The 25309-nt window shown below is 42.3% G+C and overlaps 1 protein-coding gene and 1 long non-coding RNA gene across 2 annotated transcripts in view; both read left to right on the top strand.

The window, feature by feature from the left end:
- The window catches only part of PRKRA (protein activator of interferon induced protein kinase EIF2AK2), a 164612-nt gene that overhangs the window by 28690 nt on the left and 110613 nt on the right, over nt 1–25309 (top strand). Inside the window, exon 4 of the mRNA XM_069225428.1 lies at nt 11331–11409. Coding sequence (XP_069081529.1) covers nt 11331–11409 — 79 coding nt within the window. The remainder of the gene's footprint in view (nt 1–11330; nt 11410–25309) is intronic.
- On the top strand, nt 16565–23318 carry LOC138285474 (uncharacterized). The gene is made up of 2 exons (XR_011201598.1): nt 16565–16639; nt 23223–23318. It is a non-coding gene; the product is annotated as an uncharacterized lncRNA (long non-coding RNA).

Below are 25309 nucleotides of genomic sequence, written 5' to 3'. Positions count from 1 at the left end.
CGCAATTTGCGAGTTGCAATTGCATATGGGTTGCGACTCGCAATTTGCGACTCGGACATTGCGGGTTTCAAAAGGGGGTCGCAACGGATGCGACTCGCAAACGGGTCCCATCGCTTTTTGCGAGTCGAAAAGGGGCTTTTTGCATCCCATTTCCGATTTTGCACTGTCGCAAATTGCGAATCGGCCCGTTTGCGAGTCGCAAACGTTTGCTACATCTGGCCCCAGATGCCTTAGGTATGTGATCATGTTGTATATTTGGGGGCGGTTTGCAATACTTCAGGTTTGCAGGTGATGATTAGGTATGGTGTTAGCCAAAACCTTTTGGTTGTATTAAAATATGTATAATATATTTTCCTATAGGGGCTCTCAGCCAACTCTCTTCATCCATTGGTCTGTTGTTGTGGCATTTAGATTTTGTTTCCGCCCTCTGCAGCACATAGCATGGGGCACTGGGTGTGCCTACTTAAGCCACTGGTTAACTTCACTTTGCTCTGCTTTTGTTGCCTTTGTGTTTAGAGCCTGATGTCATAGCAGGATGTTTCCAGTTCCCATTCCATCTTTATCAGATCCTATCTCCTCTCAATGTTGTTGTATTTTTTGTTAGACCTGGCGTCTTAGGCGTGGTTTCCCCAGACATTTTGCCTTCTGACCTCCTGTTTTTCAAACTTTATTTTTGATGATTTTAGGATTCTGTGCACTTTACCGCTGCTAGTGCTCTGTACTCTAAACCTGGTGATATTGGCTAATCCACAATTAGCATATTTAATTTACTTGTAAATCCCTAGCAAAGTGCAATTAAATGCTACGAGTGGGCCTGCAGCACTCATTGTGCCACCCACTATAGTAGCCAATTAAACATGTCTCATGCCTGCCACTGCAGAGCCTGTGTGTGCAATTATAAACTGCCATTTCGACCTCGCAAGTGCACCCACTTCCAGGGCCCAAACCTTCAGTTTTATTACATAAAAATCATCCGTAAGGTAGGCCCTAGCTAGCCCCATGGGCAGGGTGCAGTGTATTTAAAAAGTGGACATGTACATTTAAGTTTAACATGTCCTGGTAGTGAAAAACTATTACATTTGTTTTTCACTACCTCAAGGCCTATGTCTCTCATAAGATTGGGATTACCTTAAAACAGTCTAAGTGTATTTTTCAATTGGGAATAGATAGAAATGTTTGGTGTCTCTGGATTCAAAATTTAAATTCGCAACTTATGGTGAAGTTGGATTTTAAATTGTAAGTCCGAAAATGGCACTCTTGGAAAGTTGACATTTTTTTACTTTAACTATTCTGTGCCTCTGTCTGTCTCTGAATATATGTCTGGGGTGGGTGACAGCTGGACTTTGTGCATTCCCTCTAGACAGTCACACACAAAGGAAGCTGGGCTGTGACATTTACATCTTGATGGCCCATCAACAGATTGATGGGCCTTCCTGGGCTAGATGGGAGAGAGGAGCTGACACACCTGAATATGGCTGTGCCTCCTCCCCCCCCCCCCCCCCCCCACACACACACAAAGGGCTGCATAACCCCCTCTAGAGTGTCTGGAGCCAGGGATGGAAGGGCAGGGACCTTGTGCTTTTCAGAAGCCTCACTTTGAAGTCTCCTCCACTTCAAAGGCTCAACTGGGTATAAGTACTTGACCCCAATCCCCACCAAATCAGTACACATCTGAATCTGAGGACATTCTGCTCGGGAGAAAGACTGCTGTGCTGAAAGGATAGGCTGACACTCTGCTGAACTGCTTTGCTCTGTTGGCCTGCTGCTTCTTGCTTGGGAGTGAGAAGTGCCGGACTTGCCTCTCTACATCCTCTAAAGAACTTAAGTGGCTCCAAGGGCTTGTTGGCTTGCCTTCTGTTCTGAAGTCTCAGGACTGTCAAAGACTTCTTAAACCGTGCTCAGCTGCTGGACTCTGCCAACTGTGAGTCCTGTCCTGCCAAGTGGTGACAATCAGGTCCTGGACCTTGAAAGGGGACTCTACAGCTATTTTCCTGCAAAAATCGATGCATCAATGCCGTTGTGCCGGATCAGAACTACTGCATCCTCCCTCTACGCTAACACATCATCTCTGGCACTGGGGTCGAGGACTTTGCATCGCTGATTGCATGGCTCGGGAGTGATGCATCATCACCAGCCCCGGGTCAGCGCCTTTGCATCGCTGGCTGCACAGCTCGGGGTCGACACATCGCCTTCATCGCAAGAGTTCGACACCGCACCTCGAAGACATCGCATCACCGGCTGCGCTGCTTGATGACACATCCCCCGTACAGTGCAGATTAGAACAGATGCATAAACTTTTGGACGTGGCCCTCTGTCCAAGGTACTTTTCAGCGGGTTCTGTGTGGGTCCTGTAGCCTGCCTGCCCTTCATCGCTGATGGCTTGAAGTTTGGATTCACCCTTTTCTTCGCGACCTCAAATAACCTTTTGGCACTATCGATTTTTAAGCACTCTTGCAGTTTATTCTTAAAAAATCATATTTCAAGTTCTACTTGTTGTAGTTTTGTTTTGGTCTAGTTTTACTCATAAAAATATTCTTTATTTTTCTAAGCTGGAGTCTTTTGGGGTGTTTTCACTATGTTACTGTAATTTAAGTGTTGAGCAAATACTTTACACATTACATCTCAAGTTAAGCCTGACTTCTCTGTGCCAAGCTGTCAGAGGGTCGCACAGGTTAATTTAGGGAGTGTAAATGACTTATCCTGACAAATATTGTGGTCCATACCTGGACAGGATGCATACCTCTGTCAACTACAGACCCAATTTCTAATAGCTTTGCTTTTCTAGTTGCTGTTATTTCACAACATACCAGATTATGTCCATTTAAAACGCTTTTGTATTACATTATCCTGTTTTTACTTTTTTCTTGTTCTCTTTCTTTCATTTCATCTTTATCTTTCCTACTTTCCTGCTTGCCTTTTCTGCTTTCTTGCTTGTCTTCTTTCTTTGTTGCCTTCTTTCCTGTTTTTCCTTGCTTTCTTTCTCTCACCTTCTTTCTTGCCTTGTCTTTCTTTTATGCCTTGTCTTTCTTTTGTTTTTTCTTTGTTTCTTTTGTTTTTTTTCTTCTGTCTTTGTTTCTTTTGTTTGGGGGGGGGGGTATGGATCTCTCAGCAGCCTTTGATTTGGTGGATAGAGGGAAACTATGGTCAACATGCTCGACCCTGGTTTTTATCCGGCCTCGTTTATTTTTTGGCTCAGATGCTCGATGGGGTAATGGCAAGAGTAAGTAAGTTACAGGAAAAATTGTGAGATTACTGATGTGTTTAATATCAAACATGATGTTAGGCAATGCTGCGTTCTTGCCCCGTTCTCAATCTTCCTTTATATAAATGACTAAGATAAGCATCTCTTTGCATTGGAGGCAGATTGTCCAAAAGTTGGTCTTGGGAAGCTCCCTGCGGATGATTGTGTATTCATGTTTAGAACAGGTGTTGGGCTACAAAAACTATTAGACAGGTTCTTTCTGTTTAGGAATAGTTTGGGTTTAAAAACAAATAGTTCCAAATCAACTTGATGGTTATTGGGTCTTCATCTAAAGTGCCTAAAAATCAGATTTTGTATGGGGAAAAATTATGCAATTCAAGCACCTTCACGTATTTAGGTATCCTGCTTGATTGCAATAATTCTTCAGGTGCAGAAGACTTGAAGCTGAACAAGCTATCACAGCCCTTTTTGGGTTTGCTCAGAGATTGTGCTGAAAACCACTGGGTGTAATGTGAACATTTATCGAGCAAAGTGTTGTCATTGACCACATTTGGTGCAGGGGTCTGGGGTTATTGTGACGTTAACTTCTTGTAATTGACTGAAAAGTGTTTTTAAGGAAGCTTTTCACAGTCCCAAAGAGCCTCCTTATTACAACATGCCACTCTGAATTGGGGCTGGTTCCGCTCGTGGATCATATTAAATTGGCGCCTCTGCTGGAATGGAGAGCAATCTGGGTCAAGGAGGAAACTCGGCTCAACCAACCTATAATTAATGATGCCATGTCTTCTGACCTGGCCTCTAGTTTTAAATGGTTGAGCCATGAGAAGGAGCAGCTTTCCTTTTTAGGGACAGAGGATTGTTATCCCAATCCTCTGTTATTGAGCAGTATCACAAAAGAACAACTCAGGATGACTTCTTTGCCCTGAGAGAATGGTCCACACGCATAATTGAAATAGGAAAACAGAGAGTGGCGAGCTATCGCCCTTTTGTCGCTACACATACTATAGAGCCTTTCGTTTTGTTTCCTTTATCCAATGCCCAGCGTTTTTATTTAATCTAGTTCAGATTTGGAATTGTGCATTTCCTGGCAGTTTATCCTAGCCGTCCCTTTCATGATTCCAGTTTAGACACTTGTACATGTGATTTAATGTCTGATCAGTACTTGTTACATTTTATGTTTTTCTGTTTACTTCACGTCATGCTGAGGAAACGTTTTTTTATTGCCTTTGCAGAAGTTTTTAAATAATCGGCAATGTAAACCAGCCATTTTTCTGCAGGTTTTACAGAGTATATTTGCTTGATGGTTTATAAGTATATTCCTGTAGTGTTTCGCCTTAGGCGAGCAGTGGGGAAATGGGGTGGTTTTGATTTTATCTCGTTATTGTATTTGCATACAACAGTATATGTTTATATGATGACAACGAAGAACCACTTGAGCAAGAGTCATATTAGTATGTGCATTGTAGGAATTAATCTCTGCATAATTTTATTCTCCCCTATTAAGCCTTGCTGACTATTTTTTTATCTATTGGACTATCCTTACTATGGACCACCCAGATTATATTAGAATATTATATTGCATTTTTGTATTGAGATTTTGCTATTTTATTTCTATATTTATGGATGCTCAATTTTTTAATATATGATTTCTTATTATGTACTGTATGCTTTTATGATTTTTATACATAAATACCTATTTTGATATTTTGATTTTGATGATGATTAATTACTTATAGGGGTTTCATCCAAATTTCATCCATTATGCTGTGGTTGGATGGTGTCATTCATATTTTTCTTCCATCCACCCCAGCATGCATTAAGAGGTAATATATTAGCCCACTTCAGCCATGGGCTGACGTCAGTACGAGTTATGGCAAGATACCATTTCACAAGGCACACATCCACACAGAAAGTAGTTCCCTTTAGTGCCAGGGAGTACTATGGTAAAGTCTTGTGTTTTTTTGTTTTTTTTCTAAGAGTCCAAAAACGTTTTTTGCCTATAGCAAATGATTTGTTTTTTAGATTGTTGACGTTTTGCAAAACCATGACAAACAAAAACACAAATTGACGGATGGCTGGAGGCCAATGACAGACCTATTGGTTTTGCCAATGCTTGTTTAATATAAGCCACTGGATAAAAATATATCATCTTAACTATTCATACAGCAAAGGAGCACCCAATGTTTTATTGGATTGGATTATGAATTTCATAGATGTTTTTGATTGCCTAGGCCAGAGTCAAATAATTTAGTAAGCTTGATGAATTATGAATAAAATATGAATATGGCAAGCATGAGAGAAGACTGGTACTACAAGAAATTTTGATTTTTCATAACTGATCTTGCTGAGGATGTGATTTAAAATTCAAGAATGTATGTACAAATGTTCTGAAGAATGATAGCAAGATTTGTTTTTCCTTCGAAACCTGCCCATGAAGAATTAATAACCTAATCTGCCAGTACTGAATCATTGCACATGAAAAATCAATTCATGATTGTAGAATGACACCAGATGGTAGATATGTATCGGTTTTACGGCAAATAATTTCGGCCTGGCTTTAAATTCTTTCTTGTCTTTGTGTTGTATGTTTTTTGTAGTGTATAACATATATGTAGATCACAAAACAGAGGATTTTGATTATAACAGTTCTAAATATATATTATTTTTTGTATACGTTGTCAATATGTTTCAGTATGTTTTTTCACAGTGTTCATATGTGATGTGAATGAACGTGGTTAGGACAGATTTTCACCTAGCATTTCTATACATTTGGTTCACATGCCTTGTCCCTGTCCCTTTGGTTAGAGGGATAGCTCTCATTGATTATCCATAGCTGGAATTCTAATCACAGATGCTGCTATCTGTCTGTTTGTCTACCTTTTGTAACTCCTCTATCTAATGTCATGCTGCTGTATAATGCCAAAGAGGGAATATGACAGAGTGGACATTTAAGTGATACTGAAACAAGAGAAATGCCAAGTCTTCTAGGATTTGTTATGTGCATAACAAACGATAGTTGATTGTACATTGCAAATCTACTTCCTGGGAATTTCACAAGATTGGTGTAATAACTGAAATGAGACCCTGCCCTCCACCTCATGTTCCACACATCTCATTGCTGTTGTTTCTGGATCCTAGATTCCTTTAACAGGCCAGGGAAGCAGAGCACAGTGAGTGTAAGACATATGGCGAACCTAGGCTGGCAGACATTTTCCATGACAAATTCCTGGCCCTATCGCTCACTCCTTCAGGTCCTTTTACAGACATCAAGCCTCAGATCTCATAAACTCATTGATGGAATTAGTTACAGTGTGTGCTATAAGTAAAACTCACTAGATCACAATTTTTGTAAACAAGTGTAATCTAAATTGAATTGATTGAAGATGAAATGAGGTATCATTGTTGAATCACCAAACCTATTTGTTTTCTTTTTTGCTTGGAACGGTGGTGGTAAACTCAGTGATATCCTGATTAACTTTATACATTTTCCTAAAAGGTTAAAAAAACAAAATCAAACGACGCATCCCAGTTGTTACTTACATATTCACATATCTAATTTACTGTTGTTTTTTATTATGGTTCACCCAGTTAAAAAATGATGGCACCAAAGATATTGAATCAATATTTCATGCTTAAATACGGTGTAATGCCATGAATAGAATAACTCTTCATTCAAAGTAACTGACAGAGCTTCAAGAAAGAAGAGTTCAAATTAGCAGCTAAAGACATGAAATGAAAAATCTTGTTTCACGCAATCTAAGCTCTGCTATTCTTTTGACCGACAATCAAGAGGGTCTTTCTGTTTTTTTCAACAATACTGGCATGGTTGCGTCTCTTCAAACCAGAAAATATTTCCTTAATCATGTTTAAAAAATGAGGTGCTGTTTCAATAGCTAGTATTTTGTAATCTGTTGTTTCTTTGACATCAAAATCACATTTTTCAGATAACTGTAGACCTCAGACGGAACACAGCTCTCTAAGTATTTTCTGGTAAGACATCACAACAGTCCCCTGAACATACCTGACCATAATACTGTATGGAAAACATCATGCATAGCTTGTGTTTTTTCAGACTATTTTTAGCTCAGCTTAACAGCAAGGATAAACCTCCAGTTGTCTGGATCCATAAAATAAGTGCAAGGATATGTCTCCCCAAGCTCAGATACACAAGATTTTTATGCCATTACACATTCATGCCAAGGAGCATTAAGCAATTGTGTTGAGATTTAAAGTCCCGATTTGAACCCTTAATTCTGGATCAGCTGAAGGACCACATTAGATCGAGAAGAGCTGGATTGAATATAAGTGGAATGTTCAGATGTTAAGCTCTGTAACGGCGTACTCAGCAATTCTATTCTCTTACCCTCTGTAATTTACATGAGACGTCTCTGGTGATGCCCAAACATTAGCTTTCAGAGTGCCTCACATGATACTAGGTGGGTCTGATCCCTGATTCACCACTATAAACCCTGACCTGATCCCAGAGATAACTGACAGAATCTTCCCTAATGACTAGCTGCCAGGAAAATGCCCACAAACTGACTGCTGGAGGTTATCTATAAAGTTAATCTTTGTAGCCGCAGCAACAGAATATGAATGTACCATGTAACAAATAGTACTGCAGATATCTAGTCATTATATTGGGACTAGTAACCACAATACAAATGACTCTTGCTGATGCAAAATGGAAAATAAATTATACTTTATCAGCTCATTATCGCTCACCGTTGCCTTCTTTGTTCTACTGATGTCTGAAAGATTGGCTGTGTCAAGTGTTATCCAGAATGCAGTTAGTTTATACTCACCACAAGAAGCCCCTCCAGCTAGACAATACTACTGACAAATTACTGAAAACGTAGAGTATCTACATTTAAAGGCATAGATAGTGCATGCTGTCAACAGTAGGCTTACTTTCCTTACTTGAACAATTGAATATCTACCATTCAAGTACGATTTCAAATTTTCAGAGTCCCAACCATGACTGCACAAAGCAGCCAACACAAACTTGAATATGACTCTTTAATTCATTTTGCTTTTGGCTTTGAAGTTCACCCCTTTAACCACTGTCAGCAGATTTGTAATATTGGTTTGTTTCTCCAACTCTGTGGGTTGGCCGCATTGAAGTGACTGGGAAAGAGAGGTTTGGCTTTCTTGTGTTTTGTTGAAAGTGTGTCCAGCCATGTTTATGTGGCCATTTAATAATTGAGTGGACCTTTAGGTAATGTCTGTTTTGGATGGTAAGCCATAATGTTATTGTAGCTTTTTGCAGGTCCTGAGGCTTGCTCCTGTCCTACATGAATAGCTGTCCTGAGTTTACCCAGGTAGCTTGATGATATGGGGTACACTTTGGGGTGACGTCTGTATCCACTGTTATTCTTGTGCACTGTGTTAGAATGCTATGTTCTCTGGCTGTCAGCTCAGGCCGTGTGTTCCTTTGATGCATGTTATTTGGACTGGTATCTGGCTATGCAAAGGTAGTATTGATTTGGGGTCTTTCCAAACCCTTCACTTTATCTTCCAGCCTGATTAATCCCCCACCTGGATATTCATTAAGATAAGGTTACTGATGATTACCTGCCCCACAGCTTGTGTGAATTATTCTGTTTTTGAGACTGGCGTGCTTGAAAATTCATGTCCAGATGATCTAGTGGTGTCTCTCTACTGTCACCAAGTAGTGCTGGCAGTGAAGCTGATGATATGGCAAGAATGGTGGGAATAGAGTCAGTTATTATGCTCTGAACCTCAAGCATTATTTCTGCATTACTTCTGCTAGAGAATTCATGACCCACCTCGTCACTATCGTTTTGGCCAAAAATGAAGACCGGTCTCTTTTGTGAGCTCTAGTGATGGCATCCTTTGATGTCTTGTGGCAGGCTGGGCCTGAAGAGTGTGATACTCTGCATGCAGGGCGGCTTGTTCTTGGGAAAGATCACTACTAGAGTTATTTGGAGAGTCGGTGCTTTCAGGGGTAAAAATGTATGAATGAGCCAAAGCAGGCAGTGTATAGGGGACGATGGTAACAAAGCCAGCATTGGCTTAGGCAAGAGCTATTAGCTTTGTCAGTGTGTCTTAGCCATGTTGTCCACCAGCATGACTAAAAGTTTTTTTAGCATGGAGGAGAGTGGAGTGGAGTGGAGTGTCGTAGAGTAGAGTAGAGTAGAGTAGAGTGGAGTGGTATTGAGAGGAGGGGTAGAGGGGCATAGGGGGGCATAAAGTGTTGTGACATACAGTATAGTAGAGGGTTTAGAGTGGAGTAGAGTTTTGTAGAGTGGTGGGCAGTAGAGTGGTGTAGCATGATGTAGGGTAGGGCAGAGTGATGTGTCGTGCCAGAGTGGCGGTGAATGGCATAGAGTGTCATAGAGTGGAGGTATGTAGAGTAGAGCTGAGAGGGATGTAGAGTGTTGTAGAGTGGAGGGGCACAGTATCTGTCGAGGCAGAGTAGAGTTGTGTGGGGTGGAGGGGCATAAAGTGCAGTAAAATGTCAAAGTGCAGTGGCATAGAGTAGAGTGGCATATATTGGCGTGGAATGGAGTACAGTGTCATAGAGTGGAGTATGTTGTAGAGTGGCCTGGAGTGAATTGGCATAGGCTGTTGTGGAGTACAGTGGCATAGAGTAAAGTACAGTGAAGAGGACTGATCTGGAGTGGAGTGGAATAGGATAGAGGGGAGTAAAGTACCTTAGTGTGTGGTGGAGTATAGTGGAATATGCATGGTGTGATAGTGCACTGCCATTATAGACAACACATTTTTAGTTGAAATAACAACTAATTTTGCACAGACATACAGTTTTACTGATAAAACTATACAGCCCACAAGCAATAATGGCATCACCAAGTGTTCTGATTTGTTTTGATCATATTAAAATATTTGTTTCCACCACACTTTAACAAATTAATGCCCTTCGTTTGTGCTTTCCTAATTCTGACGTTTCCTGAAATATTTGGCATTTTTCATTTAAAAATGATTAAAGATTGTTGTGTGCTAGAAAAAATAACATCCTATAGCCTCTCCCTCACCTGGGCACCCAGCATGATTGTCACATAAATTTGTCGGAGAAAGAAAAGTAAATACCAAGCTCCCTCAGAAGACATAGTCTGACATTTGACCTCTGTCTTTGAATGCAGAGCAAATGTGACAAGATATGAACAAACTTTAAAGACCTGTTTACAGAAAGCGAGTACTCACGGAAGAACACAAGGAGCATTGGTGAACAGGCTATGGTCAGTGAGAGAAACATAGACATGTAGGACAGCCTAAAACAAATAAAGCCAGCAAATAGAAACCACACATGCGAGTTACAAACCACAAAGCCAATGGTAAGCAAAGGGCAGAATGTCATGAAGACATCTTTGCCAACCAGACAGCTGTGCTGTCTGTAGGCTTCGACATAAAAAGGAACAAAAGCAATTCTCAGCCAACATCGCATATATACGTGGATCCACTTACCACTACAATTCCGATTTTCTGCCACCACCAGAAATATTGCAAAATTAATAATGAAGTGTTCTTCGCAATCAGCATCCACATCTTCCACTGGCAGAGACACCAGCAGACCAAGGGCAGCGACATCAGGTGCTTCAGCATGTGTTTGTGGCATCAGAGTGTTCCTGGTAGCACCTCCTCAGTCTCTCCCCTGAAGTAATTGGGGAGTGCCACTGTGCCTGGTTTCTAAAAATTTCAGCTGCCAGTCTGAAGTGGACCTGTGAATGCACCCAGTGGAGGGAACAGAACATTGAGACTCTCCATATACTTGGATGGCCCGTAATGTACGAAAATGTGATGTTCTTCCCCAAGCTCTGCTGCAAAACTGCCTAGGTTGCAGGGTCGGGCACTACTTGGTTCAGCCCTTAAGTGGCCACCTTATGTACTATCATCGTGCTCTCCCTCCATTGAGAACTGTATAATGCACTTTTTGTAGGTAAATGTAACAATACAGTTGAATGATTGTTCGGTAATAATGCACTCTAATGCTTCAACTATAGTGATGAGGAAATTACGCTTTTCTTGTTTTGTATAATAATGCTCTATATTTTACTGAAAAAAATATATATATTTCTTTTAAATTAAACCTATCATATTTATATTATCACATTGTTTTATTTTTTCTTTTGAAAACTTTACTACACAGCTTGTCAGTGCCCGACCCAGCAATTCTTGAGCTCCCCAAGCAACAACCAAATCAACCTAATCCTATTGGTACATTACAGGTAAGGATCATTCATATCATGTGTTTAGTGGTGTGCTTTCAACGTCTAATTCGGTAACGGCATCTGACTGATGTAATAAGCCTCAGCATTCAAGGACAAGCAAAAACAATGTTAATATTTTGTATTGTCCATTCTCCACGTGTAGGTGAACATTTGCGTGCTTGCTGCTGTTTTTTGACCAAGCCCTGTCTAGGAGGGCTCTTAGGAAAATGACCTGCACTTCTCATGGCAGACGTAGAGATCCTAGATGGGGTTCCAGAACTTAGCCCCTCATTACGAGTTTGGAGGTCCCACCGCGGGACCGCCAAACTAGCAGGGAGGACGCCACTGCCATGGTTGTGGTGTTCTCCCGGAGCATATTACAATGTTCCTGCCAGGCTTACTGGTGGGAACATTGTAATACGCGTTCCTGCCAGTCAGTCCGGTGGGAACTGTGCTACAATGTAGCATTCGGCTCCCATAAAGGAGCCGGTTATCTCGTAGCACAGAGGGGGGTGACCATCACCCTCGCAATGCACACTCTCTGCAAAGAGTGCGCATTCCGAGGGTGCTGGGCAGAGGGGGCCTGCTTTAATTGTTCTCTGACAGCCTTTTCATGGTGGGGAAACCGCTATGAAAAGGCTGGTGGAGAACAGGGTTGTAATCAGCCAGGCGGCCCCGAGTTCAGCGCCACTCTGGCTGACTACAACCAAGACAGCCATCACTCCATTGGGAACAATGTTCCCATCAGGGATGGCAGTCCCCAGGTGGGTCTGCCCGCCAGGGTCGTAACTGGGCGGTCGGACTGCCCGGAGTGTGGTGGTCTGACCGTCAACATGAGTGTGGTGGTCCTCGGACCACCTCATTCGTAATGAGGCCCTTGGTCTTCAAACCAAATGTAAGACATTATTTGATCCCTTTTGGCTTGTTCTACTTATAGAGCATCCAGTCACAATAGGCCCCCAAAAACTGTCACGCAAGACAATAAAAATCTCATGGGGGCGGGGGGTGTTGAGTGTTCTGCTCTGTTGCTGCAAGGTCTTCCAATAATGCACAGTTATTGAAAATGCAATAGAGTACGTCCAGGGCTTCTAGCACTTCTGAACCAGTACTATATGCCAACCAAGAAGCTTCCAGTACCACACACTTGCTAAGAGAGCCATGCACGCCTGTTGGGATGTTTGGTGGGTAGAAGCAGATTTTTAAGCCATGGAGAAACCTGATAAAATGCAGATGCTTCTTCCTGCGCCATGAAGCTTAACCACAGCACCACAGCACCTCTGATAGGATCTTCAGAGTTCTCTTTCAGGAGGGCTACCTGTTTTGCCACGGCTCATGAACATCTTCACTTTTCTTCTCAAGTTAAGAGTGGATGCCCTGGAGGGCCGACCTCTATACCCTACGTATAAAGTAGTCATCTAGACATGTGTACAGAATTAGGATCCCTAGTTCTATTTCTGCAGGATTCTTGGCTACTACTTTCTAGGACCAGGAAGCAGATGTAGGTAAGGAAAGTATAGACCTTTCATTTTACCTTCTGTCTTTTCACTAGCTTCAGAGGGATTGCTTTATTTTGTTTCCATGCGTCTCAAAGGCGTTGCATGTAGGATTCTTGAAATCCGAGGTCCTGTACAGCCCCATCCTGCTCCATCTATGGCACCTTTTTTTCCCTAATACTGCCCCTTAGACAGCTAAGCTTACATAGACCGGATATGGTCATAAGTCAGTTGTGATCATAGTTCTCGCCTTTACAGGAGTACTGCATTTCAGCTTGGGAAGAACCATATTGACATTATCAAAGAACTTACACATGGATCAGTACTGGAGAAATCACTTGGAGAGGGCGGGCATTAATTTTGCTTTATCAGCTATTTGCCTACACCACTGAAGTTGAGAAAATCTTGAGGCAGGCAAGGAAGAGAGAGAGTAAGGGACCTTGGTCTACACAGGATATTTGGCTGGGCTTCCACGCTGCCCAAAATAAGGATCCCACTATGGTAAACAGATTTCAAGGAGGGAACTCCTGGCTCACCTTAGATGAAGATCGGCAAAACAATCCTCAGAGAATATATGTGAGGTTTGTTACATTTAGCAAGCCAACAAAAAAGCAATACACTTAAATGATAGGGTTAAAGAAAAAGTGAAAAATATGAGCAAAAAAAAATTCCAAAGGAACATATTTGTCAATAGGTTCAAAGACTGTGCACAGAAATAAAATATCCCACTGTAAACAATTCAGAAGGTTAGGCATTAAAAGTTGACGGAAATAAAAAAGTAAACAAATCACAAAATTTCAGTGGTGGTATAACTAGAACTTGATAATTCAACTGTCATGCTCACAGGTACATGCTGTTGGATTTGAAATTAGGGACTGGGGCTAGGGTGTTAAATGTGTGCCCTCTAGACCGCAGAGCAGTACTTTAGGTCACATTCCATGTCGCAGTGCACAAACATGATTGTCATTTGTGCAGTGACCAAAATGTCCAAAAACCAACATAAACTTGCTATTGGAAAAGTGGGGTGCAAATGCTCTCCAGAGCCAAGCAAGGGAACTTTTCCATCTTGCAGTGATCATTTGAAATTGTTAACCAGCCTTTTCTGGTTTGTGACCTTCTTTAATTTCCTAGAGTTAGACTGTTCAGAGACAGGTTTCCTAGTAGGAAGGAAGTTGTCCCCAGCAAGGCTGTTCTAAATTAGACTGTGAGCCAAATCAGGAGAGTGCTTCTGTCAGGTCTTGAAAAATGTCCCAGCAGCAAAACCTCTGACAGAGGTAGGAGTAGCTGTTCCTGTTCTCTTTTGTCAGACAAGTAGGAGTTGTTCTAGCAGAGCAGGCAAGCAAGCTTTCCGCTTCCTAGTTCCAGCCGCTGTGGTTTTTTTTTGTTTTTGTTTTGAACTTTTCTTTTTTTGCATTGAGGTTGCTTTGAAGTGGCAACTGGCACCATGGTGCCAGCTGCTGACTTTGGGGGTAAAAGCTGAGGGACAGCAGTTCCACCTGATATAGTTGCAGGTTTCTTCCTGCATGTCAGGGTTACTTTCAGGTCAAACTAGAAATTCAAGAATGCATTATGACTAGTCTGTTCTTGGTCTATCCAGGAAGGAAATCTAGAACACTCATTTTGAAAGAAGCTGGTAATTTTTCAGTGTTTTCGGTCTCCTAGAAATGTATCAATTAAATTGGTGCAGGTAAGACATTTAGGACAGTGGTAATCATAAATCCATTAGATCAGCTGAAAATCTGTTTTCTTGCAGATTGTTAACTTCAGGATAAGGTATTCAAATGGCAAGATTTAAAAAGGGTGGCTTTCTGTTCGGTTTATATCATGTAGCCTACAAACACCCTTTTGGTTTTGTCTGTGGATGAACTCCACAGTTTTTTATGTTTAGGAATTACCGGAAGTTGCCACTTTTTAAGAAGTTGCAAACCTTGCTTGGTTTACTCATGTTAAAATGTTTTTGGGACGGTAAATAGTTATATTGAGAGTTCATCCAACTGCTTCCCTTCCTTGGACAAGGCCATTATGAAAGAAGCATATAAGGAATGTGTTAAGAAGGAGTTCTATTATCAAGCAGTCTTATTCTGCCTGGGAAATTATTATAGATGGAATGGTATTCTTTAATTAATCAGAATCATTACAAAATTCACACCATGATAAAAACCCAATAAAGTATACAAGCTAGAAAAAACAAATGAGTCATCACAAAAAATAAGGGAAGAGAAAAAACAGTCACTGTCAAAGACGTATAGTGTTGTTCCTTTGTTTTTCAAACTTATTTGTAGTCACACAATTGTCTTTTGATGGCCCACCATCAGATTGGTTTATTAGGCAATTGGTCCACACCTAGTGACGGCTATGCTCATGAATCCTGCCTTCTTGCTGTTCAACTATGTGTTGCCCTTTTAGACACTTAATTAGTTCTTGTCTGAAAGTGTGTTATCTCCCGTGTTTTTGAGTATGGTTGTAGCAGCTTTTTTCTCAGGTATAATAACTCTCAGCAAGTACATAGAATATGTAGTATTGCGTAATCTCCTTTGCAACAGAGTCTGCAAGTTTCCCATTTAGGAGTTAGATCTATAGTAGGCACCCACCCATACGATAAAATAAAAACTTAAATGTAAAATTTTCCTGACAAATAGGTGTTTAGCCGATCTGAGTTTTGCTCAGTAAAATAATATCGGCGTACTGTGATTTTGTGAATGGTAGAAATGAGTCTTGGTGTGTTTGAATTCTCTTTGCTAATTGCCTTCTTCTCACAACCTAATCAAGTGTGAGTGGGATTGTGCCAAACTCCTCCCTCCCATCCTGCTAGTGAAGGCCTATCCATGCTCCCTATTGTGTTTGGCTGTCTAGGTGGAATACACAAAGTCCATCTGCTAACTACACCCAGCCATGTGACCCAGAGACATTGAGATTTCAGGATAGTTGGGTTTAGCTCCCCTGTTATGTAATGACCCAGTTTTGAAGAAATGTTTTATACTGTAAACTTAATTCAATATTGCTACTGTAGACCATGTAACTAGTGTTTACTTTAGTTATGGGTATACTGGTGGTTGTAAATCACTTGTGGTTAGGCGTTTTGATTTCAGATGTGACAATATTTTACTGATGCAAGTAATTACAGAATGGTGCCTTTATTTAGTATGTTGAATTAATCTAGATTGGATTAGGAGAACGTCTCGTAGGTTTTTTTAATCTTGAGATGAGTGTGATTTTTTTGTCCATAGTTTTTCTGCTTCAATCCTTACAAGTTTCACTTCTTTCTTTTATCCGAGTTTCTTCTTTTACTGTGGCGTCAAGTGTACTAAGTAGCAATGATCGAGCAGGAGGCCAATCAGCATTGTCTGCAGCTCCTGATAATTGTAAACTACTGTTTGTTGCTGCAGTAATTGGTCATAGGTCACAGGCTTCTGTTGTGTTGTGATTGTTCTGCGGTGACGTGAGATCAGGTTGAAGCTGTTTATATCCATTGAGTTTAGTAGTGTTAAAGAGGCTGAAGGAGTGGGTCGCCATTTAAGGCCCGGGAATCTAATTATATAGTTCCAATACTCCAGATATGCTGTGTTTTTTCACTCTTTTTCCTTCTGTATTTAACCAGAGGGGCAGAAGTTGTATTTTAGCGACTTGATATCATTTTCCTAAGTTGCTGTTATTATTGTTATGCAACTTGTATCTCTTCGTTTCAGGGTCAGCTAGAAGTAGCAGGAAGGTAGAAAGTCTTTCTCAGATCAGTCAGAAGTCAAAGATGAACTGAGGTAACTTAAGTTTCTAGATTTCCTGCTGCGACTGGAAAGACTAGGTTTTGATTGGGGTCGAATATTGTTTAAGGGCCTATCTGGGTTTTCTAGGGTATTAACCAATGGTGTCTTCCGTTTCACATGTAATTAATGAAGTGGGAGAATTGTTTTAAAATACTCACAAATGCTCAAACTCTGTTCCAGACCTGCCTATGGTGCAATAAATCTTTTGGCTCTGCTGTCATTCGTTGGCAGGCACAGTGTCTTGGCCTGCAGGGGACCTCGAGGAAATTGCTCCCTGAAACGTACGTGCCACCAGCCTAATCCCCTCAAAGCATCCAAAACTAATCGACCGACAGCCACAGGTCACGCTGTCACCATGTTCTCTCAGCTAGACGGCTCGCAGCCTTTCCTCTCCACACTCCTCCACGCTTGGTCCACCGTCCTTGCCCCCGCAGTTTCTTGATGAGGAGGTTAGAGCCCACCAGGCACACAAGGGCCAGAGCGTCACCCTCGAGCTCCAGAGTACAGAAAAGAGCAGGTGAAGGGAGAGGAAGAGCGTCGCTGCAGTGAGAGGGCACAAGTGTGTTCAGCAACTTCTGCGGTCAGACGGTCTTGCTAAGGGCCAGCAAATTTGGCAAGACCGGACAAATGTCAGATAAATTATTGTCTCATGGCCAATGTCCAATGAGATTCTTTTTAAAGGTATGTAAATGAGATGCATCCTTCAAACATGAGAATATTATAAGATTGCATTGGGACCCAAACAAAGATCATCGTTTTAGGTCCGGCCTAAAGGCCATCTTAGTTGTTTTGCCAAACTCAGGCTTCCCAAACAACTTATAAAAAAATGTGCAAATACATATGGAGAGCTTCTAGCCAACCCTCTTTATCCATTCAACTTCTCAGATGTCTATTAAATAACACTTCCTCCCACAATTAATCCGTCCAATTGAGCCACTAAATGACTTCACTTGTGAGTCACTGCATTTTGCTTGTCCACATGTGCACATACATCTAAATATAATAGTCCTTAAAGGTTAGAAGTGTGAATGCACTTGCATTTACTAGTGACTACTTTTACCCGTCTGTAGAAAATTGTCATCACTTCGATAGCAATCAAAAAATGCATTGGCAGCTGCAATATTGACTCATCATCATAAACCAGCGTTGGCATATTTATTTATGCAGTAGAAAACAAGCCCAAATCATTAAAATACTATATCTGAAGAATGTATATATATGTGTGTGTGTGATATATATATATCTATATATATATACATATAGATATATAGATATATATATATAATAAATATATATACACACATATTCGATGGCATGTGTAGCTGCAGATACACATGCTGTGCATAGATCGCCATCTAGTGTTGGGCTCGGAGTGTTACAAGTTGTTTTTCTTCGAAGAAGTCTTTTTTTGAGTCACGGAATCAAGTGACTCCTCCTCTTGGTTATAGTGTGCATGGGCATCAACTCTTTTGTTAGATTGTTTTCTTTCCGCCATCGGGTTCGGACGTATTCCCTCTCGTTCCCGGACTTTCGGTTCGGAAATGCTTTAATCTCTCAAACTTTTTTCACACCGTCGGTATTGTTTCAAATGCAGTTTCTTTCCGCACTCGATTCGATAGTACCGTCAGGATCAAGGAAACGCCCTTTCGGGTGCTTGCGTCCTCTTTGTGCCTGGTTTGCTCTCCAGCATCATAGACTAATGGATAGGACTCCATTCCGATTCTGTCCTCAGTGCCACAGCAAATTTCCATACACCGACCAGCACTTGGTCTGTAATCGCTGTCTTTCTCCGGAACATCGGGAAGAAACCTGTGAGGCGTGTCGGTCTTGTCGATCGGGGCAAGAAGACTGGAGATGGCATCCAAACTCACCGAGTCCACCACCGACACCCTCGAAGAGGAGCAGGCACAAACAGCAGTTTCAATCCAGGACTACGACTACGAGCAGGGTTCGGACGGCGACAGCCAGCCAATAGCAGTGGCGCAGAACGCGAGTACTCCTGCCCCAGTGCCTGCTTTTAAGAAATCAGGCAATGCCTTGGGTGCATCACTGCTGTCAAGCCATGGTTCCACCTGAAAACAATTAATTGCTGACCAACCCTTGGGTTCGGTGCCGGAAAAGGCCAAAACACTCCAACAGGTTACCACGCCTGTTTCAGTGTCGGGGGTCGAGCCGAAAAACACAAGCCTCAACCTCCGAACCGATACCCATCATTATCGGATCCGAAACCTCGGCTAACGGCTTCAGACCCGAAACATCTCGGTCCAACTTCGGAGCCGAAAAAAGCCTCGTAGACAGAGGAGACAGGGCTTTCGGCTTAAATGAGGCATGTGATTCCAGTTACACTGTACACCCATGGGACATGTATGATTCAGATCCTATCCCATCTAACGATCCGGATCTCTATCCTACCAGACCATCTCCACCAGAGGATAGTACAGCATATAACCAAGTTATATCCAGGACAGCTGCATACCAAGGAGTACAAATGCATACAGAACCTTTGTGGAGGATTTCCTTTTTAATACACTATCCTCAACTCACAAGCAATACCAATGTTTACCAATGCTTCCTGGTATGCTTCAGCATGCAAAAGAAATATTTAAAGAACCAGTTAAAGCTAGGGTTCTAACACCGAGGACTGACAAAAAATATAAGCCTGCACCAATAGACCCAATTTACATCACACGACAATTAACACCAGATTCTATTATGGTCAGTGCAGCCAGGAAGCGCACCAGTAGTGAGTCTTCTGGGGATACCCCTTCACCCTGGACAAAGAAAGCTGTAAATTTGATGCAGTGGGAAAAAGGGTGGCAAAACCAGCAGCCAACCAATGTTGTATTGCCGATTCCCAGGCCCTGTTAGCAAGATAAGACAGGGCACACTGGGATTAGATGCAAGAGTTCTTGCAGTGCCTCCCCAAAGAACATCAAAAGCCGGCGCAACAAATTGTAGAAGAATGTCAGGCCATCACAAATAACCAAATTAGGTCTGCTCTAGATGCAGCTGACACTGCAGCTAGAGGAATTAATACCAGCATCACTATTAGACGACATGGTTTAGGTCCTCAGGTTTCAAACCAGAGATACAGCAGGCGTTCTTTAATATGCCGTTTAACAAACAGCAGCTTTTTGGACCACAGGTGAACACAACCATAGAAAAACTCAAAAAAGATTCTGACACAGCAAAAGGCATGGGAGCTCTTCATACCACACCATTTTGGGGTTCCTTTCGAAAACCACAATTTAGGAGAGGTTTTAAAACCCAAACTACAGAGGCTTCCACCTCCATTCAAAGCAAAGCAAGGCCAGCAGTATTCCCCAAGCGGGCCATTCAGAGGCTCTTACAGGGGACAACATTTCAGGGCCAGAGGTAAATTCCCAGCCTCAAAGGGTGCTTTCACATCCACAAAACAATGAATTCCCAACTATCCACAATTACATACGTCTCCTGTGGGAGGAAGACTGCAACAATTCCATTCTCACTGGGGAAAAAATCACCACAGATCAATCGGTACTCTCAAATGTCCGCAGTGGTTATTGCCTAAAGCTCATCTCTGCTCCACCAAACATTCCACCTCATTCTCACATACTCTCTCCAGAACACACCATTCTGCTTAAACAAGACTGCTTAAACAGTCCCTACTACTTAAGGAGGCAATAGAAGTAGTTCCCATCTCACACCAAGGAACAGGATTATATTCCCTATACTTCCTTATACCAAAAAGGATGGTACTTTCAGACCCATTCTCAGTCGCAGGCCTCTAAACGAAATATCCGGTTCGATCATTTTCAGATGGTCACTCTACAGGATGTCATTCCCTTGCTACAAAAACAAGATTACATGACAGCGTTAGACCTAAAGAACGCTTACTTCCACATTCCTATAAACCCAGCTCACCGCAAGTATCTAAGGTTCTTAATCACAGGCAATCACTATCAACTCAAGGTACTACCCTTTGGGGTAACAACAGCACCAAAAGTGTTCACAAAATGTCCAGCTGTAGTAGCAGCATACCTCAGAAGGCAACACATACATGTCTTCCCTTATCTAGACGATTGGTTAATAAAATCCAGCACCACTCTAAAATGCCAACAGCACACACAATACACAATAGATACCCTACAGAAATTAGGGTTCACAATCAATTACCAGAAATCTCACCTTCAGCCAGCTCAAATTCAACTTTATCTAGTTGCAATTCTGAATACTCAATCAGCATTAACCTACCCAAATCCACAACGGATACAAGCCTTCCACTCCCTCATATCCCAATTGCAGGACATACACAGTAAGATTTGTCATGAAACTATGGTGGAATCACAAAAACTTAGCAAAAGGGCGGCCATTTCAGGGCCCTGGGCCACAGACCACAATCTCAACAGATGCGTCAATGACAGGTTGGTGAGCCCATCTCAACAATCTGACAATACAAGGTGAATGAGACTCAATACAGCAAACTTACCATATAAGCCACTTGGAATTGCTAGCAGTGTTCTTAGCCATCAAAGCATTCCAACCACAGATCATTCACAAAATAGTCTTAATAAGGACAGACAACATGACAACAATGTATTATCTGAAAAAACGTGGGGACACACTCATCCCAATTGTCTCTTCCGGCACAAACAATATGGAAGTGGGCAATTCACAATCACATTCAGTAAGGGGTTTTTCAAGTGTGGTCGCTGTGGGATGTGCAAATGGAGTAGATCTGGTGTTTCTACTTTCGACAGTTTGTTGGGAGACAGATTTTCCATCACCTCCCACATTACTTGTGACAGCTGTTTCATCATATATATGATAATATGTAAATGTGGTCTATATTACATTGGCAACACTATAAGATCCCTAAAAGTGAGAATCAGTGAACACTATAGAGCCCTAATACACCGGGATGAGCGTTATCCCATTGTTGTACACATGAGTCATTGCCCCAGTCAGACGGACACATGGACCTTTGAATTCTTTGGTTTTGAGACGGTTCATGCTAACTCACGCGGTGGAAATAGAGAGCTACAATTGAGGAAGAGAGAATGTCAATGGATTCTCAAACTCAGAGCGGTAGAAATGGGACTCAACTCTAATTACGAGATGGAATATTTTTTGGATTGATTGAATTTGTTAATATACATTATTGATCTTGCATTTTATTTCATTGTATTGTTATATATGTGGGGTTTTCTCTCTTTCTTTTTTCTGTTTCCCAGTGAAATGTCATGTTCGTTGTTATTTCACAAGTGTTATGTCTTGATTAAGTTTGTATTGATTTTCATACAAGACTTTAGGTTCAGATGTGTAATTTAGATATATTGGTGGCCGTCTCCATCTGCATATGTTCGGTATAGTTACTCTTTTTGTATAGATGGGGATCAGTGTTGTGTATTTGTTTTTAACTAGTATATTGCCACCATAGTGTGACTGGTGGGGTGGGGACTGAGGCACAAACCCTTCTTCTGTTTTTCATTTTTTCATTTAGGTATAGGTTACAGCATCAGTATAGGGTTTACACCTGGGTTAGTTATGTTTAATGACTGTGGAATGCGCTTGTATATATATTTTTAATGGGTTTATCTCCCACAAAGATGGCGCTCTTTGCCGTTCCGGAATACGGGTATTCAGATGTGGCGGTCGCGCGTTGATTTGTCACGCGCGCCGGATACGGGATAGGTTTAAATGAGGGCAGCCTTGTGGAAACGCTTCGGTGATTATTTGTATCTTGGAGCCGGTAGCGTTGGCTCCGTTCGATGTGCATTCATGCACTTTGTAACGAGGTGAGTGATCCGGGATTATGGCCACACACGTTGGGATTATAGATAATAGAATGTGATCTCATGACCATTTTGTTATGCTGATCGGCTTTGTAATGACACACTTGGTTTCCTAGGTGTCGAGTACACTTTTCTTCGTTTCTACATGTGGCCAATAGTAGATGGCCATGAGCTGGTAGGTGCCTTTTGTTCAAATTTGGTGTAGCACATGGCTATAATAATTTTCCTTTATTTTTGGTGTTTTACCGCTTTTGTATGGTCTCTTTACAGATTGGATCTCACTAACTTTTCAAGTGTTATGGAATTATTGATATTGTTCGCACTGTACCCGATTGAGGTATGATGCGGTTTCACTTTAGGTTTAACATATGGATAACGTGCGGGGTTTGGTCACACAATTGATATAGCATGTGAGGTGCACCGTTTTGCTTTGGGTTATTAGTTAGTCTTGTTTTTCTTTATTTCACGGTTAACGCACGGACTTTGTTGGCATTTGTTTTGTGTTTGATTTAGTTCTTTAGTAATAGTGTTCTTCTGGCTTGCTATGGGTTTTTGCCTTTGTTTCCCTATCTCACCTTTCACACTGATTTATGGTTACACTAGTACTTGTTGTCAACATGTTAAGGTTACGATTTACTTAACGATTAACCATCCATGATAATTTTGCTTATGTGAGCTTAACAATGTTAGCTTTGTTAATTGATATTTGGGGTATGTTAACTTTTACTAGTTGTGATAGTAATGTAATATTTGTTTTTTTTTGTTGAGATATGTAAATATTTTATGTTTGATATTTCTTTCAGCCTTGAGAAAGTCACGGGGAGTATCTACTCCCATGACGAAACACGTGTTGGCTGTTTTTGTGTCGCAATAAAAGATGGATTCGTCACTCTAAATGATTCCTATTGGAGCTTTGTTCGTCTATGTATACTAATGCACCTATAATTAAGGATATATTTGTACTCTGTATAAACTTTAATAGTGATTTCTATAGACTTTGATGTATTACGAGTGCCTAGGTCTCCATTATATACAATCACATTCACCTGCTAGCCGAATACATCCCAGGGATACACACAACCAGCTAGTGGATCTTCTAAGCAGGATGCAGCACCAAATACACGAATGGGAGATTCACCCACAAGTAATTCAACATTATTTTCAAATGTAGGTAACACCAAACATAAACCTTTTCGCAACAAGCGAAAACGCAAAATGCCAAAACTTCACATCCAGATTCCCACACCCTCAATCCTAGGGCAATGCTCTATGGATTGGCTGGTCAGGGATATTTGACTACCCTTTTCCCCCTCTCCCGTTAATTCAATTTCTGGTCAACAAGATGCATCACATTTCCCTCAATATAATACTCATAGCTCCCACGTGGGCACGTCAACACTGGTACACAACATTGTTGCTTCTGTCAGTAGTACCACATCACAAGCTTCCAAACAGACCAGCCTTGTTAACTCAAAACAGGGGTCAAATCAGGCATCCCAATCCTAGTGTGCTCAACTTGGCGATTTGGCTCCTGAGGTCATAGAATTTGTATACCTACTGCTTCCATTAGAATGTATGGACATTCTAAAACAAGCATGTAAACCGACAAAGCTAATGTTTCATTTATATTTTTAAGGTCGTTCTAGAAGTTCTCATGACTGCTGTAATATCTGGGGTAATTAGCAGTGAAAGGTGAGGACACGAGTTATAGTTACCTGCTTCCAGTCCCTGCGGCCAATGCCTACAACAACACAACCCCGTGCGCTCCTCCCCAAGCTGATCACCCCACCCCCTGAGGCCCAGCCATGTGACCTGGGTGCCCCCCCCAGGTCACCTAATGACAATGTTGGGGACGTTAGGGGGAGCCTGAAGGCCCCCAGGGTCCCAGCTGGGTCCCCATCTCCTATGGGAGCCAGCATTGCTGTCGCAAAGAAGGCAATTGTTTCCTCTGCTTGCAACAAGGGAGAACTGTTTAACAGCTCTTCTTCACAGCAAACAGCTATGTCTCTGGGGGTGGGCACCCCGGGACATAGCAGGAGCCGGTCCTGGGGGGTGGTCGGTCCCCAGAGCCATCAGTGGCTCCTCAAGGGGGTCCCTGCAGCTCTGAACTAAAATAGCCGTGGGGAGGTGGTGGTCCCTGGGGCTGCGGGGGTCCGAAACAGACCCCTTTTCTGTTTTTAACATTTTCCTCTGGAAGGTGGTGGACCCCGGAGATGCAGGACGGCCGTGCCCCGTGCTCATAATAACAGGAACATCCTGCGCAGATTGTGGTTCCCGGGCCTGGGGGATGGGGGGAGGGGAGGGCACGCAGCACCCTGCATACAATTTGAGACATGCCCCAGGGAGGTGGTGGTCCCTGGGTCTGCAATGGGGCTGCATGCCCCCCACACACAATTTCAGACATGCCCTGGGGAGGTGGTGGTCCTCGTGGCTGCAGAGGAGAAGGGTGCGGCTCCCAGCATGCAATTTGAGGCATGCCCTGGGCCGGTGGTGGTCCCGGGGGCAGCGGGGGCATGTGCCCTCCCCCCACATGCAATTTAAGAAATGTTCTGGGGAGGTGGTGGTTCCCAGGTCTGCGGGGGTACTGGAGGGGACGCCCCATATTAAATTGTAAATGCCCCGGGACCTGGCCCACCCAAGGGGGCTCACAGAAACAGGCACTGGGGCTAGAGCTTTTTTAATTAAAAAAGAATTGCCGCAAATTTGTTGCAATTTAAAAAAAAATGCTTTTTAGCCATGGCAGATGGGGGCCCTCTGGGACCCACCACCAGAGCTAAGGGGTCAGGGTGTCCCTTCCCTGGCCTGTTTTCCTTTTTTCACATTTTTAGAGGGACTCTGGGGAAGCCAAGTCCCAGGATGGCTGCCAGCACTTCCTGGTGTGAAGTTTTGG

The sequence above is a fragment of the Pleurodeles waltl genome, chromosome 3_1 (genome assembly GCF_031143425.1).
Source record: "Pleurodeles waltl isolate 20211129_DDA chromosome 3_1, aPleWal1.hap1.20221129, whole genome shotgun sequence".
NCBI lineage: Eukaryota > Metazoa > Chordata > Amphibia > Caudata > Salamandridae > Pleurodeles > Pleurodeles waltl.
The sequence above is the reverse complement of the archived record's forward strand: the minus strand, read 5'-3'. Positions and strand labels throughout refer to the sequence as shown.